Source organism: Suricata suricatta, chromosome 14 (genome assembly GCF_006229205.1).
Source record: "Suricata suricatta isolate VVHF042 chromosome 14, meerkat_22Aug2017_6uvM2_HiC, whole genome shotgun sequence".
NCBI lineage: Eukaryota > Metazoa > Chordata > Mammalia > Carnivora > Herpestidae > Suricata > Suricata suricatta.
In genome coordinates, this window is record NC_043713.1 from 51,363,908 (window position 1) to 51,384,174 (window position 20,267).

The 20,267-nt window shown below is 35.0% G+C and overlaps 1 protein-coding gene across 1 annotated transcript in view; it reads left to right on the plus strand.

Annotated features, from left to right (window-relative positions):
• The window catches only part of SMCHD1 (structural maintenance of chromosomes flexible hinge domain containing 1), a 150,052-nt gene extending 135,080 nt beyond the window's left edge, over window positions 1–14,972 (plus strand). The window contains exons 45-48 of the mRNA XM_029922155.1: window positions 672–843; window positions 8,060–8,218; window positions 8,475–8,589; window positions 13,923–14,972. Of these exons, the coding sequence (XP_029778015.1) occupies window positions 672–843; window positions 8,060–8,218; window positions 8,475–8,589; window positions 13,923–13,947 (471 nt within the window). The 3' untranslated portion in view covers window positions 13,948–14,972. The remainder of the gene's footprint in view (window positions 1–671; window positions 844–8,059; window positions 8,219–8,474; window positions 8,590–13,922) is intronic.
• Window positions 14,973–20,267: the final 5,295 nt, after the last annotated feature.

Below are 20,267 nucleotides of genomic sequence, written 5' to 3' on the forward strand. Positions count from 1 at the left end.
CTTCAATGGGAAAATATTTGTAAAGTTCCCATTTTTTGCCTGTTTCCTTGACAAAAACATTCTTAAAAATCATGAAATACTGAATCCAAAGTCTTTCTTTCTTTGACTTCTGAAGCATTAGAATTCTTCACTAACGCTTCCTACTTCTATTCCATGACTTGGCTTTACAACATAATTCTAGGCCTCCCAACTCTGACATTACTAGCTCTTTTTCTTCCCATAGTTGAAATTATAGTATTGCCCTCTAATGATTCAGCCCTGTGCTTTTCTGTCTGTAGTCTTCAGTGTCATCTCTTTTGTTATCCTTTGATCATCTGGATAATTTGTCTCTAACAGGAGGAAACAGAGCTAGTGATGCTGCCTTGATACTGCCATGGCTTTCAGAAGCAAGCCCCTCTCTTTCTCTTCCTCTTACCAATCAAGCTATCAGTTTCACTTTTTCCATTTGCTTTGTCACTATTCCAGTTTAGGCTGACACTTGAGAAGTAATCTAATTCATCTCACTGCCTCTCACTGCCAGTTCATCTTATACTTTACTAATTTATTTTGTGAAAATGCTAGCATGGTCATGTCATTTCTAATCTCAGAACCCTTAAGTGTTTTCCTCTTTCTTAGAACAGTTGAGATACATTTTATAGGCTCACTAATTAATATTCATTTGCTTACAATAGGTTGTTAAAATTACACACTGCCCTACACTGCTCACCAGAGATGGAGATCGCATCCGAAGTAATGGAAAGTTTGGGGGCCTTCAGAATAAAGCTCCTCCAATGGATAAACTTCGGGGAATGGTATTTGGAGCTCCAATACCAAGACAGTGCCTGGTCTTAGGGGAACAAATAGGTAGGTTGAATAAGTACTTAAATAACAGTTTCTCATTTGATTTCAATCCTTTGTTTGGGACTTGTGTACTGTTAAAAATTAACCAGTAAAAATATGAATACAATGTTTTTGTCCAGTACTTTCAACTTTCTTATATCAGGTAGTTTTGAATTATATAGAAGGTAGGTTTTCCTTCATTTTCATTCTTGTTATCTTGAAATCAAGAAAATACTATCCTTATTGAACAAATCAGTATTTTATCAAATCATCATACCTCTTTTTATATTAAAATTGGTAACCAGATTACAATTGAGAACTTGAGGAGGGCATGACATGTGGCCTTCCTCCTCCATTTTCCCTTCTGCAGGCCTGTCCCCTTGTTTCGAGGCAGCTGATAACAATTGCCTCTACGTCTGTGCTTCGAAGTGCATTTACTCTACTGGCTTCCCCTATAGGCTGTTACCTTAGATCCTGTTTGCTCTTACTTTTATATAGTTCTAATATGCTTGGGTATCTACTTTTGCAGCAAGAAAGTAGTGTGTTACCATTATTAGCTTTAAAAAAAGTAGATTTTGGTAGAATACACATAATATAAAACTTACCATCTTAACCATTATTAAGTGTGGATCAGTAGTGTTAAGTACATTCACATTGTGCAACCAATTTCCAGAAATCTTTTTATTTTGCAAAACTGAAACTCTGTACATATTTGAACAGCATCATCCCATTTTTTCTTCCTCCATGCCCATGGCAACTACCAGGGTTTCTGTCTGAATATGACTACCATAAGTCCTCATAAAAGTGGAATCATACAGTATTTGTCCTTTTGTGACTGGCTTATTTCACTTAGCGTAATGGCTCCCAGGTGCATCCATGTTGTAGCATGTGTCAGAATTTCCTTTCTTTTTAAGCTGAGTAATAGTCTCTTGCATCTATATACCATATTTCCTTGTTATTTTTATTAAAATATTTATATATATATATCACACATATATATATTACATATATAAAAGTGCATAGTTGATAAACATACAGCTTGATAGATTTTCACAAAATGAGCACTGCTCCTGTATTAAGGAATAGAACATTATCACACCACACAAAGTCTCTCATGCACTCCAGGGACCACCCAACCCTCTCTCGAAAGGATAACTACCTTGACTTAAAACCACGCATCTGTTTTCATACCTAATATAAATGGAATCATAGAATGCATACTTTATTGTGTCCAGCTTTGTTTATTCAACACTGTGTATGTAGTTGTTCCTTTTCATGGCAGGATAGTATTCCATTGTGTAAACATACTGTAGTTTATTTCTTTATTCTACTGTTAAGGAACTTGGATAGTGTTCAGATTGGGATTATTCAGCCACTAGCAATATTTAAAGTAGTAGTTGGGAAAAATGGTAGGAAGAAACTTGTGTTCTTTTATGAGGTGGTCAGTCAGGTGCAAGGCTCGGGAAAATAGTGTATTATACTCACAGGTCCTAGAGACGTGCCATACAATACCACCTAAGGCAGCATGGAAAAAAACACAAGGATGGTGAAGAGGCAGGAGACAAGAGCAAGGAGAATGCTTCAGCCACAGCCTTTATGAGGATTTCCACAGAAAAGGCAAGGCATGACAGGATGAAAATAGCTTAGGGTTGACTAGTTTGAATAATTTCAGTAGCTTTGGACTATAGATATGGTCTCTAGCTGGTTGCCTGGTACCTGGCCCTGAAATGATTTAAGGCAAAGGAATACTGATTCCTGGGGTACACAGACCATATAGAAGAGGCTTGACTCTGGATTGGTTAGTTTGCATATTTAAGCATGCTGGGCTTTTTGCTCTCTCTAAGAATTGGTTAGCTGCATAAGAGGAAAGTCTTTACTGAGCCAGAAAAGTTTTTTTAAGATGTCAAAACATCATACAGAAAATTAAAATTATATACGCTATAAAGACTCATACCACTGTTTATGATGGCAGTGAATGCTTGCAAAAATTGTCTTTGTAGACAATAAGTGAACATTTATTCAAGTCAAATGACGGAAAAAATACATTTCAAGAAACAAGTACAACCAAATGAATTCAAAAAAGAACAATTTTATACTGAATGCAGAATTCCTATAGATGGTCTTTGGGTAAGAACAAATACGAGAGGAATATAGGCTTAGAGGATCTATTCAGACAAAGAGGTAGCTTAGGTTTCTATATTATAAATAAATTTAACATCTCCAAATAAAATGGACTAAATTCTAGAAAATTGCAGATGAGCAAAATTGATTTAAATAAGACAGAAGACTTACATAGACCATTACCTGAAGAAGTATTCACAAAGTTCATCCTATAGGGTTTTTTTTTTAAGTAAATTTTGCAGAATATAAATACATATGAAGAAAATAGCCAAATGACATACTGGGGCAGGGTGGGGAGGGTATGAATTGCAACATATGGTTGAAAAAGGTATTATAGCCCTACTAATAAAACCTATAAAAAATAAGAAAAAAACAAAGATTATAGAAAAATGGGAAGATAATATAAATAAGCAATTTTTGGTGAATAATAATAGTTAATATTTGTAGGTTTACGTATTCGATACTTTGGTAAGCTTGTCACTGGAATGATTTCATTTACTGCTGCTTTCATTGGATACATGAGAATGTTGAGGCTCAAAAAGGTTACTTTCCCAAGTTCAGAACAGTATATGTTTTCATTTTCATAGGGAAGTGAAAGAATAGAAAGAAAATTGTTTTATTTCTGGATTACATAATTCAGATGATTTTCTTCTCCATTATTCTTTTCTGTATATTTTTCCAGATCTGTCTCAACAGTGTGTGTCACTTTTATAATTAGAAAAGGTTCTAATTGTTTTTAATACTGAAGTTCTTTGAACCAGTAAATGATCTTCTAGAGAACATGTTTACATAAACCATCCTACCTACAGACAAGGCTTTCCTTACACTCAGATGAATATTAAAACTAGCACATTTTTTCAAGCTAAACATTAGGAATGTTAAATGCTTTAATTGAATTTAGAATCTGGGAAATGCCTATTAACAATGTTAAAAGGAAAATGGTTAGGACATACAAATGCAGATGTCATACATGACAAAAATTAAACATGCAAACTTTGTGGAATGAAAAACAAGGAAAGGGTAAGATGATAATAGACCTACTGATTTTTTTTCTCGCCTTTTCTGTATTACTTCAAGTTTTTTATAGGGATTCATAAGTAGAAATACTTCTTAAAGTATTAGTAACTATAGACATTGTAAAAGCCACTATGGACAGAAGAAAAAGTTCATAGCAGCTGAAGAAAGAAAATCATTTTAAAATAACCAATAATTAGTCAATATATAGTTTATAACTGTGACATTATCAAACTCATTAACACTTTTATTATGTCCATGTATTCCAGATACACATTCTATGTCTGGCCAGCTTAGACATTGTTATAACATGTTAATTTAGTCTAATATTTAACCTCTCAGTTACTACTGTCCATTTATTTTGTTGTTTTCATTTTAAGTAAAACCATTCTAAATGTTTTTAGAAGTAGTGATCAAGATTATTTAAGTGCTGTGGTTTTCAGGGCAATGGTATTTTGTTCTATTATGAAAATAAATAGAACAATAACAATGAATTCCCAGGACCTATCATCTAGCCACTCGTATTTCATTCATAACCCTCTAATTTTACAACTTGCCTCTGTTCTCCTCTCCCTAGGTGGGTTTTTTTTTGTAGTAAATCAAAGCAGAGGTTCTGCTTTTTTTTTTTTCCACGCAGCCATAAGTGCTAATCAGGTTTTTGCCAATAAAGTTCTCAGAATCATGTAGAACATAAAAGTTTGAAGAGACCTAAATATTATTTAGTAAAGTCTACATACCCTTCTAATCCCTTGAGTCTTCTAGTACTAAAAATGTTGCTTCTGGGGCGCATGGGAGGCTCAGTCAGTTGGGTGTCCAACTTCAGCTCAGGTCATGATCTCATAGTCTGTGGGTTCAAGCCCTGCATCAGGCTCTGTGCTGACAGCTCAGAGCCTGGAGCCTGCTTCTGATTCTGTGTCTCCCTCTTTCTCTGTCCCTCCCCCACTCACTCTCTGTCTCTCTGTCAAAATAAAATAAAGACAAAAATAATTTTTTTAAAAAGTTGCTTCTGCCTTCTAAGCAAACCTTAAATATTTGCCTAATACCAGCCATTCGGGTATACTTTGAATTCCTTTATATTTAGTAACCGCTTACATGGTTATTCCTCAGGATACAGTAAAATAATCTAGATCCTTTTTTAATATATATCCTACATAAATGAATGCATTGTATTTTGAGCTTTGTTCCCTTTATGTGAAGTACTTTTTTAAGGTATTTTGCTGTTTTCACAATAAAGCTTCATCAGTGGTTTCCCCAAATAATTGAAAATTTCAGACAACATATAAAAACTTGCAAATCATTTATAAACAGAATTAAATGTGAATTTTGAATTTTTCTCTTTGGCAAAATTCCATTAAATGAGTTAAGAAAGACTTTCATAGACACCATGGTAAATGGAAGATACATTTCATGTACAAAAAATTGGGGATTATTAAGACATACTAAATTAAGCTGCTAAGGGGCACCTGGCTAACTCAGTCAATGGAGCATACTCTTGATCTTGGGGTTGTGAGTTTGAGCCCCATGTTGGGCTTAGGTATTACTTTTAAAAGAGTTGTTACTGTCCATCTTATTCATAAAATACGAACCTACTGTTAGTCCTGCATTTAACGAGAAATATTTAACATTCCATTCTTCTGCTTATAAATAAAAGGACCCCTATTTTCTTAAAGTGTCAGAACATACTAATTTCTTGAGTATTTAAAAGTGAAAGAGGGGACATCTGGGTGACTCAGTGTGTTAAGCATCTGACTCTTAATTTCAGCCCAGGTCCTGACTGTTGGTGCTCTGCCCTGAGAGTACAGAGCCTGCTTGGGATTCTCTTTCACTCTCTCACTGCCCCTCCCCTGTTTGTAGTATTTGTCTCTCTCTTTCTCAAAATAAATAAATAGACTTTAAAACAAGGTTAAAAAATATATAAATAAAAATGAAAGAACCTCCTAACTAACTTATTAAGAAATAGGATATCTGACTCTTAACCTATAGAGAACAAACTGACAGTTACCTTCCAGAGGGGAGGTGGGTGAAAACATGGGTGAAATAGGTAATGGGAATTAAGGAGTCTACTTTTTTTATGGTGAGCACCATTTGGTATATGTTAAGTATTGAATCACTTGTATACCTGAAACTAATAGAACACTGTATGTTAACTAGAATTTAAAAACTTAAATAAATAGACTGCCAAGCCCTAATGGCCTAAAGTTTTGTGTATCTTCTGAAGAAGGGCAGCATCCTGATACATACAGGTCTGGGACATAATTTTGTAACTCATTCACATCCAAAATAAATATTGTTTTACAGTTTTACTATGTATAGAATGCACTTTGCTATGTAAAGAATATACAGTTTAAAGTAAGAAAACATAACATTACTGGGAAGTTAGAAGTACTATCAGACTAGAAAACCAGTCTTTTTTTCTAGATACCTTTAAAGGTTCCCCGTATGTCATAAAGAATTAAAGATCATCAGGACCTTGTCATTACTTAGTTTTGTATAGGGTTTGTATTTAAATGTATGAACATACAGGGGTGTTTGGGTGGCTCAGTCGGTTAAGTGTCTGACTCTTGATTTTGGCTCAGGTCATGATTTGTGATCATTAGATTGAGCCCTGTTTCAGGCTTCATACTGAGGTGAGTGTGGAGCCTGCTTAAGATTCTCCCCTTTCCCCATCTCCCCGCCCTTCCCATCTCCCTTCCCTCTTCTCCTCTCTCCCCCTCTCCCTCCCTCCTCTCCTCTCTCTCCCTCCCCCCCAATACCTTCCCCTCTCCTTCCTTCTCTCCCTCTCCTCCACTTATGTACTCTCTCTAAAATAAAAATAAAAAATAAAAATTGGGGTACCTGGGACCCAGTCCGTTAAAGGTCCTACTCTTTATTTCAGCTCAGGCCATGATCTCACGGTCATGAGATCAAGCCCCCATGTTGGGCTCTGTGCTCAGGGCAGAGATTCTCTCTCTCTGCTCCTCCCATTGCTCACACACACTCTCTCTCTGAAAATAAACATTTAAAAAATAAATATATGAATATATGCATAAGCATACAGAGATATGCATGTGTATTTATTTGTTTGCCCATCAGAATGCTAGGTTTCTTTTCCGGACACTGTTCTTGTCTCTTAATGTACAGAATATTTCATCTTATCTTTTGCTGACTCAAGTAATTTTTCTATAATTTTATATGTAAACTAGTTCATATATAAAAGGGGCATTTGTGTGTCCATTCGCATGCATATTGATCATCATTATGTATGTCCAGAGTGTCAAAGGCTAGATAGTAGATACTTTAGACTTTGGGAGCCAAGAGGCAAAATTGAGGGCATTACTAAGGTATTTATTTAACTATTTAGACTATAACCATTTAAAACTATATAAAGCATTCTTGTCCATTGATTATAATTCTCTGGCCTCTGAATTGGGGGCCAGAATATATTTAATAATTCTAATATTTAGTGTCCAGTAAATGATATAGGCAAAAAAAGTCTCAAACCTGAATAATGTAATACATTTTTAGATCTAGTAAGTTTTAGAAAGTTAAAGCTTTTTGTGAAAATATTTTATCAAGAGTGCATTTTTTAAAGCTATGTTTAAGATAACGGTCATATCTGCAAGTAGTGATTTTCTAGCAGGACTATTTTAAGTAATTTTTGTGCCCACCGTGGGGCTCAGACTCAGAACCCAAGATCAAAAGTCACACGCTCCACCCACTAAGCCAGCCAGGTGCTCGTAGCCATACTATATTTAATGCATTTGCTCCCTTCCACCCAAATTTGTCTATGTGAATTAGAATGAATACTGTATATCAGATATATAAAAATTGACTGAGAGAGTGATCCAGTTCACAGAGCACTTTTACATAGAGAACTTTCATGACACAAAAATAAATTTATTAAAGCCAAGCAATTGAAGAAAATTAAAATTTAATAAGCACCAGTCTTGTGCTGAGTCTAAACTGTGTTTTTATTTTGTTTGTTTTCATTGAACAAAGTTTTGTGGCTTTAAAAGTATTTCCCACGTGCTACTATAATACAACACCCAGTGTTGCTAATTCTGCTTTCCTACAACATTGACTTGATATATCAGTAGTTTTAATTGGGTATTTGGTTTCTTTGCAGATCTTCTTCAGCAGTATCGTACTGCTGTGAACAAGTTGAACAGTGTGATTGAGGACCTTAACCGTCAGTTAGAGTACCTTCATACTCCTGATATGAAGAAGAAAAAACAAGAACTTGATGAACAAGAGAAAAATCTGAAACTAATTGAGCAAAAACTAGGTTTGTGCTTGCTTTTTGTGAAGTTCTACTTTCTCTGCATGAAGGTAAATATTTATGATTAGAAAGAGTTCAACTATAAGAAGAAAGAAGGTGAATGATTCATAACTTAAGTTGATGCTCTTGTCGTCCACGTCATTTAATAAATGGTTGTAAGCTGTTCTCTTCAGCAGGAGTAGTAAGAAGCATTTTCAGTATTATTTATTAGTTATTTTTCTATAAATTAAGATATGTATAAGTTCATTTTCTATCTTTACAGGTATGACTCCCACACGTAAGTGTAATGATTCATTGCGCCATCCAACAAAGGTTGAAATGACTGATTGTCCAATTCCTCCTAAAAGAATGAGAAGAGAAGCTTCAAGACAAAATAGGTGAGTTTATTGTGACCTGAGAGTTACCATTGGTTAGTTTATCAAAGCTCTTGGGTCATCATACTTAAAAACCAGCATAGGGGTGCCTAGGTGGTGGCTCAGTAGGTTAACTGTTCAACTCTTGATTTTGGTCTAAGTCATGATCTCACAGTTCATGAGTTCAGGTTCCACCTTGGGCTCTCTGCTGGCAGCTTGGAGCCTATTTGGGATTTTCTCTCAAAATTAATAAAACTATTTGTTTAAATTGAGTATTAAGATTTTTTTTTAATTTTTAAGTTTATTTTTGAGAGAGAGAGCATGAGTGGGAGAGAGGCAGCAAGAAAGGGAGAGAGAATCCCAAGCAGCTTCTGCACTGCCAGTACAGAGCCCTACATGGGGCTCAAATCCACGAAGCCACAAGATCATGACTTGAGCCAAAACTGAGTCAGATGCTTAACCAACTCAGCCACCCGGGCATCCCTAAAATCAGTGTTAAGATTTACATTGCATTTCTGTTGTTTGATTTACCTTGCAGATATACTACATTCTGCTTCATAGGATCAGTAAGTAGCTTGTTATGTTAGAATATACAAAACCATTTGTATGTTATTTATTTAGAAAGTGCTTATAATGGTTGATTTGGAAAATCAGATACCATTTAGGTTGCTCCCCAAAATCCTAGCAAAACCATCTGCAGCCTAACTCATTGGTAAGAAAACTGTCCTTTTTAGATTAGGTATTAGTAAGGCCATCCTATGGTGAGATACTGTGGTATGGGGGTTTCTTTTACATTTTTCAGAAGGTATAAATATGGACTCTGCCTGAATAAATGTTTCATATTGACCTTAGAGGAGTTTCTTTGAGACAGTGGTGTTTGGAATTGGTATTCCATGCCCTTTCATCTACATATTCTACATTTATTTGGTAACTCTGAAAATGCTTATTTTGACTTGTATGTTGCTGGGTGAGTGAAAATGGCATGGTTCTTTTCCCCTCATGGAGCTCAACAGTCCTGTGGAGAAATACAGTTCCAAAAAGTAAACATTTTCATATATATAGAATAATGTTAAGGTCTGTGAAAGAAAAAAGGATTAAATTATATAAAGTAGTGGGGAAACTATTGATTGTCAGGAAAGATGCATTTTAGCAGAGAACTGAAGGTTAAGAAGCTTCCAATCATTTAGGAATTAGTTTCAGTCAGAGGGAAAATAGGCTTGAAATCTCAGAGAAAGTAACAAGTGTACCATATTTCAATCTGGCTTCTGCCTACTTCTCTAAACACTCTTGCTTCTTTCCCCATGCCTCAGCCACACAAGCATCTTTTCAGTCCTTGAAGGTGTAGGTTTACTATAATGTTTTTTTTTTTTTTGCAGTTTTTTTTTAAGTTTATTTACTTCAGTAATGTCTACACCCAATAAGAGACTTGAACTCAACGCTAATATCAAGAGTCTAATGTTCTTCTGACTGAGGCATACAAGCACCCCAACTGTAAAATTTTAAAGGCATACAGGCAGGCACCCCAACCGTAAAGTTTAAAGAAGTGTTTAAAAAAGAAAAGAAGTGTTTATTTTTTAATTTATTATGGGGAGCATATTTCCAGTTTTCTGAGAGACCAAGGAGCAAATTCCTGCTAAGCACTTTTAGACTAAAGTACATATTCTTAAAGTTGCACCATAGTCCACAGCCTCAGCACAGAATTAGCCGTAGACCTTGTAGTTACTGCAGTACAACTACACATGTCATTGATCTGGATCTTACTAATTAAGATTTTGTAACAATTCAGAAGTGGCATAGCTAGAGTTGATTTTTTTTTTAATGTTATTTTGAGAGAGCGAGTACGAGCAGGTGAGGGACAGATTCTCTCTCAAATCCATAGCAGACTCCACGCTGTCAATGCAGAGCCTGACACAGGGCTCAGTCCCAAGAACCACAAGATCATGACCTGAGCCAAAATCAAGAATCTGACTCTTAACTGACTGAGCCACCCAGTTGCCCTGATTTTTTAGTTTATCATTATGTTGTTAGTAGTGGTAGTATTTTCATTAAAAGTCATACATGTATATAAATCAGACGGCATATAAGATTTAATGTTCTATAATGTAAGACACACATGTAATTTAAAGTTTTCTAGGAGCTGTGTTAAAAAGCAACAGAGATGCCTGAGTGGTTTAGTCATTTAAGTGTCCAACGTCAGTTGAGGTCATGATCTCATGGTTCATGGTTTCGAGCCTGTGTAGGGTTCTCTGCTGTCAGTGCAGATCCCACTTGGGATCCTCTGTCCCCTTCTCGCTTTGCCCCTCCCCCGCTGGTTTGTTTTCTCTCCCTCTCGCTCTCTCTCCCTCCCTCTTTCCCTCCCCTTCTTCTCTTCTCTCTCTCTGCCCTCCTTCCCTTCTCTCTGTCTCTCCTCCTTCCCTTTTCTCTTTCCTCCTTCCCTTCTCTCTGTCTCTCTCTCCCCCTCAAGATAAACTTAAAAACAAAAAAGAAACATTAATTTTAATAATTGATTTTTTTAAGTTTATTTATCTTGAGAAAGTGACAGCACAGTGAGAGAGGGTCAGAAAGGGGGGGGAAGAGGGGGGAGGGAGAGAGAGAGAGACAGAGAGAGAGAGAATCCCAAGCAGGCTCCACACTGCCAGCACAGAGCCAGCACAGTGGCTTGAACTCAAGAAACTGAAACATGATCTGAGCTGAAACCAAGTCAGTCGCTTAACAAACTGAGCCACCCAGGCACCCCTTAATAATTGATTTTTTTGAATCTAGTATACAAAATACTATCATTGTAACATGTAAACAGTATAAAAAATTCTTAGATATTTAAAAAAATTTTTTCATACAAAGTCTGAAAATCAGAAGACTGTAGATTGCAAGTGCTCTGGGACCACACATGGCCAGTGGCTACCACATTGGAGAGCACAGGTATAAAAAGGTGCATATGATGATGAATCTTGTATCCTATGTGTTCTCATCCAGCCCACTCCCCAGAGGCAACCTTTGTTTTAACTATTCAGTTTTAGTTATTCTGTTGCTGCCTCCCTATTTTTGGTCTGTCTTGTTTTACCAGCTTTAAGACTGTACAGATCACAGGCCCCTTAGTGTGGAAGTCCATATTGCCTGGCCCACCTACTGACTTTTGGACTGAATTGTTTGGAACTATTTTAGAATTTGCCCTCTATCATGGTGCAGAAGGAGTTATAGTCACAAAAAATCAGAATATGTTATTAGGAGAAAGATACAGCCACAGATTACAAATACTGAAATACAAATTTCTGAATAACAAATAATTTCAAAAGACTAAAATTAAACTTCACAGAAAAATAGAAAAAATACGGGAAGACGGCACAGGAGACACAAAAAACCAATTCTGACTATTGGGTATCCTAGAAAGAAGAAAATGGAGAAGCAAAAATATGTGAAAGAGAATTTCCCAGAGATAACTATATGAAAGGGCCCACTGAAGGCCCAACGCACAATGACTGATGTACCAGAATATATTTCATAGTAAAATTTTAGAATATCAAGGGACAGGGGAAGAGCATAAATGTTTCCAGAAAGTTAAACAGAACCATATTATACATACTGAGCTTCTCTCTCTCTTTCTCTCTCTCTCTCTCTCAGACACACACACACACACACACACACACACACACACAGACACACACATACACACACATGAAAAGATATTGTTGTTGAGCTTTGTGGTAGCAGTGCTAGAAGTTTTAGGTTGAAAATTTGGTACATTCTACCTGATTGCTTTCTCCTGTTTTGCATCCTGTTTATCTTTGGAAGATTTGAAATCCGTTTAAGCTTTCGTTTAAAATTTACATTACTGTTTAATTAGTAATTTCCTCATCCCTAATCTCTGCCAGTTCTCCTTAGATATTGAACTAATAATTCTTGCACAAGCTCAAAAACTTTAGAACATTTGAAATGAAAGTATCTTGGGGTACCTGGGTGGCTCATTCATTTAAGCATCCAACTCTTGGTTTCGGCTCAGGTTCTGATATCATGGTTGTTAAGATCAAGCCCCGTGTCAGGCCCTGTGCTGACAGTGCAGAGCCTGCCTGGGATTCTCTCTCCCCCTCCATCCCTCCATGTCCCACCCTCCCCCACTCACATGTGTGTGCTTTCTCTCAAACATTAAAATATACATACATATATATATATCAACAATATTTCATCTGATATATTTCATCTATACAGTTGGAAACAAATTTAATATTAAGTAGTAAATCGCATAACTTTGTATTTATGTTTTTATTTGTATGTGTATTACATACTTCTATGTTAGTTAACTTTTATAGAGATTACATACTATATTTTGTCAACTCTAAGATGATATTATAAGAATCACCATTATTTTATGAAGCGTTAAAAAAAAATTGCAGGTTAACTCATGACATTAAAAGGTAGACTTCCTAGATGTTAAATGTGGAACTTAGAATCCCCCAAATACACTTAGCACTGTATGATACTGTGCAGTAGGTTCAGTTTCTTCAGTAGAGGCTTCAGTTTTCTAATTCATTCTATACTCGTAGAGATATAGAATGCTTGTCAAAAATGTGCATTTTCTATTTGGAGGTGGCAGTTCAGGGAACTATCTTTAGGAAATAAAGTATTTAAATATATCTGACCAAAAAAAAAATACCAGCATACATATATATATATATATATGTGTGTGTGTGTGTTGTTCATTGTGTTCATGTCTGTATGAATGGAATTGTATTTTTAAATGTTTTTCCTTTTGCTGGTCTTTATTTTGTGACTTATCTATAATCTTTATAATTTTTAATTATGTTTAAAAATTTTTTTAATGTTTATTTACTTTTGAGAGAGAGAGAGAGGTGTAAGTTGGGGAGGAACAGAGAGAGGGGGAGACACAGAATCTGAAGCAGGCTCCAGGCTCCCAGCTGTCAGCATGGAGACTGACGCGGGGCTCGAACTCATGGAACGTGAGATCATGACCTGAGCTGAAGTCAGACACTTAACCGACTGAGCCACCCAGGCACCCCAATTTTTATTTATTTTTAAAGCAGTAATTTAAGGAAGGGGAAAAAGAAAAGCAAAAATCTTGTTTTGGGGTCTGAGATATACCATTCCAAAGAAGTATGGTACAAATTACCCTTTATATGTTAAGTACTGCTTTTATTTTGAGGATTTCTCTCTTTCTTGGCATATGTGTGAAAGAAGTAATTACATAGAAGGATTTAATTGAATATGTTCATACCAAGAATTAACATAATTAGTGGAGCATAATTCCATTGGGCGTTTAACTATCTGCTTTGGATGTAGGAGTTCAGGAAAGGAAAACTGTGGTACCTAAAATTTGTTATGTTTTTTTTTCCCACTTTCACCAGGATTATAACCAAATCAGATGTTTGAACAATTATAGAGAAGAGGGGGCCATTGGTCTCACTAAGAATATTGCCCTGCCTCCTGCAGCTGTTTCAGAAGATGAAGAGGGTGTGACTTACCAGACTGAATATTTCTGGAGATGATACCACTATCTGGGCATGCATTTTCATGTCAATCCATATGGGACTGGAAACAGCCATTCAATTTTTTGAAACTCACTGGACAGTATGGATTTACTGGAATTATTGCAGTCATCATGCCCTTTGGTTGTCATTATCTTGCAAATGTGCCAGGAAAATGTGGAGATATGGCAATGACTATAAAACTGGCACATAGCATTTATTAATCCTGAAGAAAAGTATATGTACTATTTTTCAGTATGATTATTATGGATATGCTAGAACTATTTCTTGAAAACAAACCTTTTTAATACTTTTGTGTGAATTTATTTAACAAAGCTGTTTTGTCTGTTGTGTCTGAGGAAAGTTCTAGAAGTTAGGTATTTAATTGTAAATATGTGAGCGAACTCTTAATGAAGAATTCATAATAAAAATAGAAAAAGCACAGGTATCTGGGAATTCAAATCTTAAGATACATGGAAAAAGATTGAAGAGTGAACTTGTGTGACTCAGTAGCATTTTAAATTTCTAAAGACTTATCCTGTATATATATATAAAATATACAGTGGCATCAGTTTTTATAAGTATTTGACTTTATTAATACTAGATGATATAGTCTCAGCCTTAATTCTACATTTTCATTATTTTGTAATTTTTTATTACTATTTTTAAAGGGTTAAAGAAGTCATACACTCCTACATTAAGAATAGTCTACTAGAAAGTTGCTGCAAAATGTTCAAAATGTGTATTAATTCAAGCTAATGTATGTCAATATATATGTCTTTGTGTAAGTTCAGGACTATTGTTCTGTGAAGTTATTTTGTAAGGAAATGCTTTTGTTACAGTTTCGTGTCCCAGGAAACGTGTGTGTTTTTTAATCCTTTCTGAATATACAGTGAGGTTAATAAAGAGGATTGTTTCTTCCCTCTTAAATAGATATGTGTTTTCCTTTTTTAACATTGAAAGCTTTATAAAAGTTGGTAAAACAAAGCTAGAGGCATCACGTTTCTGGACTTCAAGCTACATTACAAAGCTCTAGTCATCAAGACAGTATGGTACTGGCACAAAAACACACATAGTTCAATGGAAGACAGTAGAAAACCCAGAAATGGACTCACAACTATATGGTTAACTAATTTTTGACAAAGTAGGAACGGATATCTGGTGGGAAAAAGACAGTCTCTTCAACAAATGGTGTTGGGAAAACTGGACAGCAACATGCAGAAGAATGAAACTGGACCACTTTCTTAAGAAAGTACACAAATACCAAAATGGATGAAAGACCTAAATGTGACAAAGGAAACAAAACCCTAGAGGAGAACCAGGCAGCAATTTCTTTGACCTTGGCCAGAGCAGATTCTTACTAGACACATCGCCGAAAGCAAAGAAAACAAAAAAATGAACTATCGGGACTTCAAAAAAGATAAAAAGCTTCTGCACAGTGAAAGGCAGCCTACGGATTGGGAGAAGATATTTGCAAACAATATATCTGATAACGAGTATCCAAAATCTATAAGGAACTTACCAAACTCAACACCCAAAAACAGTCCAGTTAAGAAATGAACAGAGAAGAGGACATGAATAGAGATTTTTCCAAAGAAGACCTCCAGATGGCTAACAGACACCTGAAAAGATGCTCAACATCACTCATCATCAGGGAAATACAAATCAAAACCATGATGAGATACCACCTCATACCTATCAGAATAGCTAAAATTAACACAAGCAATAGATGTTAGAATGCAGAGAAAAGGAAACCCTCTAGGACTGTTGGTAGGAATACAAACTGGTGTAGTCACTCTGGAGGACAGAATGGAGGTTCTTCAAAAAGTCAAAAACAGAACTCTCCAATTCAGTAATTGCACTAGGTATTTACTCAAAGGATACAAAAATACAGATTTGAGGGGACACATGCACCCCAATGTCTATAGCAGTGTTATCAACAGTAGCCGAACTATGGAGAGAACCCAAGTGTCCATTGACTGATGAATAAAGAAGAAGTGGTATGGGGGCATCTGGGTGGCTCAGTCAGTTAAGCGTCCAACCTCAGTGCAGGTCTCATCATTCATGAGTTCAAGCCTTGCATCAGACTTTGTGCTGACAGCTCAGAGCCTGGGACTCGCTTCTGATTCTGTGTCTTCTCTCTGAGTCTCCCCCACTTGTACTCTGTGTCTCAAAAATAAACATAAAAATTTTTTTAAGATGTGGTGTATATAGACTATGGAATATTATTCAGCCATCAAAAAAATAAAATCCTGCCATTTATAATGACATGGAGCTAGAGTGTCTTATGCTAAGTGAAATAAGTCAAATACAAATACCGTATGATTTCACTCATGGAATTTAAGAAAGAAAACAGATGAACATATGGAGCAAAGGGAGAGGAAACAAATCATAAGAGACTCTTAATGATAGAGAAATAACGGTTGATGGAAGGAAGTGGGGGGGTTAGATGGGTGATGGATATTAAGGAGGGCACTTGTGATGAGCACTGGGTGATGTAAGTGATGAATCACTGAATTCTGAAACCAATACTGTATTGTATGTTAATGGACTAGAATTTAAATAAATATTTGAAAAAAAATACCAAAAAAAGTTACCTTGGTAAAAACTGTTAGGATATTTATCTTTATAATTGGAAGTTATTTAACTGTTTTGTTGAAGAAGGAAACGGCAATAATTTAGGAAAATTGGATTCCTTTCAAATGACACTAGTTCTTACTAGTTAAGTGTTAGTTTAAGAAGAGTTCCATCTTCTAAATTTTTATACTTTTGACTGTATGACTTGGTTAGTTACAATCATGGAATGGGTGAGATTAATTCTGTAATGCTTTCAGTATATAATTTTCAAATAATACCTGTTAGTAAAAAGTTTGTATCCATTTTATATTGTCAGAAATGTCTTCAGTTATATTAGCTAAACATTTTCATGGAATCATCTCTTCCTAGGACTTCATGACTATGTAATTATGTTTGTAAAATATACATGTTAATTTGGTTTTTTTTTTTTTGCATGACTGTTAAACACATAGTGTTTCTTATGACTTCAAATTTTAAGTTACTACTTGTTATTAGCATGTGTTTGCTTAGATACAGGGATAGGTAGCAACATTAAAATTCATTATAGGACATCTGGACTTAAAACATTAATTACCTTAAATATAAGGTAAAGTTTCTCCAAATGTGGCTTTGTGCAAGAGGTTGCTTATGGATTCATCAATAACCTAAGTGTCTAAAGATAGTTTGTGTTTAAAATTCATTCCCTTTTGGAGAGTAATCAAATTAGTTTTAAAGAATCACATATCTCAGTGTCAAGCAATTCATAGTATAGACAGACATAATATTTTTGTTGGGAAGCTTAATTTAAGATAAAATAATGTCATAAAGTAGATCCCTATTTTTCTGATTCTTTAGATCATGTTCCAATAAACAAGCATGGAATAGAAAACATTAGTAATTATGTCTCCATAAAGTACTTTATTTAAATCTTTGCTAGTAACATTTATTTACATCTACTTTTCTTGTTTCTCCCCTACAGCTACTCTTGATTTTATATTTTAATTCCTGAGAGAAATGGAACATTGCATTGCATTTTTCTGTATTTTTATTTTAGTAGGAAAAAAGAATTGTGTGCTTTGATTATTTGATAGTTCATTGGGCAAGATTTTAATTTTTTTTTTTTTAAATTTTAGAGCGTGAGTTGGGGAGAGGCTCAGGGGAAGAGAGAGAGAGAGAGAATCTTAATCAGGCTTCACACTCAGCACAGAGCCCAACACCAGGCTTAATGCCACAACCCTGGATCATGACCTGAGCCACAATCAAGAATCAGATGCTCAACTGACTGAACCACCCAGGTGCCCCAAGTTTTAAATTTTTATTACTTATATATAATTAGAATTCAGTTTTATACTTTTTTTTGTCTATTTTATTTTTTTAACATTTTTTTAATCTTTTTTCTTTTTTTTCATAATATTTTATTGTCAAATTGTTTTCCATACAACACCCAGTGCTCTTCCACTTAAATGCCCTCCACCATCACCACCACCTCTTATATTTTAATTCCTGAGAGAAATGGAACATTGCATTGCATTTTTCTATATTTTTATTTTAGTAGGAATAAAGAATTGTGTGCTTTGATTATTTGATAGTTCATTGGGCAAGATTTTAATTTTATACTTTAAAATAGCAAGAACAAAAACCAATATAGAACAAGACTCTAACTTGTGCTAGAATTTTAGAATATCTAAAGGCAAGAGGAATCTTTATACTCTTATCATTTAGATATGAGTTCTGCGATATATTTAGTGATAAGTGGTCAGCAAATTGGAAAAAAATTTATTTCCATGCTTTCATATCCCAGAATTATGTTTTAATTTGTTAAACTTATTAACATATTTCTCCTCTTCAGTAGTTTTACAGTAGAATTACTTCTTTGACGAACTGCTAACAAGTCAACCATGGATCCCTTTGCAAATACTAATGAAAAGTCAAAAGAATCAAACCAATCAGATATGTTTAAAAGGAATAACAATATATTGAGCCTTTGCTACATTTGTATGAAATATTCATCTGCAAATTTCCTAATGTTTTATATAGCAGAATTTAGATTATTCTGTTAGATTATTTTATAAGACACTTATAAATGATAATTATGGAGATGTTATAAAATATAAAACCAAAATTTGGCCTTAGTTCTCTGAAATACAGAATGAGTTGGGTTTTTTTAATGTTTATTTTTGAGAGAGGAAGCACAAGCTGGGGAGGGGCAGAGAGAAACGGAAACAGAGGATCTGACGCAGGCTCTGTGAGCTGACAGTAGAGAGCCTGACATGGGGCTCAAACTCACAAACCATGAGATCATGACCTGAGCCGAAGGCAAGATGCTTTTAACCAACTGAGCCACCCAGGTACCCCAGAATGATTTTTATTGCAACATTAATAAATTCTTTAACTCAGCAAGTACTTCTACCTGCTCTTTGCAAACAGTGTGACCTGTGGAAGAAGGTAATAGCTACCATTCAATCAGTAACATGCTGAGTGAAACATTTACATACATGTTATTTACAGAAGACACATTAGATTTAAAAACATAGATTAAAACGATGGGAAAAGATATGCAAACAGCAATCACAGGAAATTTGGAGTGATGATACTAGTATCAGACAAAATTGACTTTGAAACATGTTATTAGCGATAAAAGGGACATTTTATTTTAACAAAGTGAATCTATCAGCGACATATAACAATTGAAAACGTACCTATATCTGGTAACGGCACCAAAATACATGAAGCACAAACTGACAAAGGAAACTCAGCAATAATAGTTGGAGACCATGTGCCCTGTTTTCAATAAGATAGAACAACGATACCAAACAGTAGAAGACTTGACTTGAACACTATGTACCAACTTGACATAACAGACATAAAGAAATTACACTCAACAATATGTATTATTTTCAAGCACACGAGGAACATTTCCCATACCTACCATAGACTAGATACTAGCATAAACCAAATCTTAACAGATGTCAAAGGACAGATATAATACAAAGTATGTTCTCTGATCACAGTGCAAGCAAATTTGAAATAATGTAAAACTTTGGGAGCCTCACAAATATGGGAAAATTAAGACACTTCTAGGTAACCAATAGATAAAAATAATTCATGAAATATTTTGAGACAAGTGAAAACAATATACCAAGATTTATGGGATGCAGTTAAAGCAGTGCTTTGAGGGTAACTTATAGCTGTAACTGACTAAGAAAGGGAAAAGATCTCAAATCAATAACCTCATCTTTTACCTTAAAAGAGGCAAAAACTAAAAGTAAGCAAGAAGAAAATAAAGATTAGGGTGGAAGTGAATAGTATGAAATAAAGACTAGAAATACAAGAAAAAAGTAATGAAATCCAAAATTGATTTTTTGAACAGATAAACAAAATTGACCAAATTTTGACTAGATTAACCAAGAAAAAAAGAATATACTGGAATAGAGAATACAGCTGGCCCTTGAACAACATAGGATTAGGAACACCAAATCACCCCCTGCCCCATACACTTCCAAAACTAATACTCTTCTGACTCTCCAAAAATTTACCAGAAGCCTTATTGATAAACTGTTGATGAACACATATTTTGTGTTATATGTATTATATACTGTGTTCTTATAATAAAGTAAGCTAGAGAAGAAAAAATGTTAAGATCATAAGAGAAAACATGTTTATGGTACT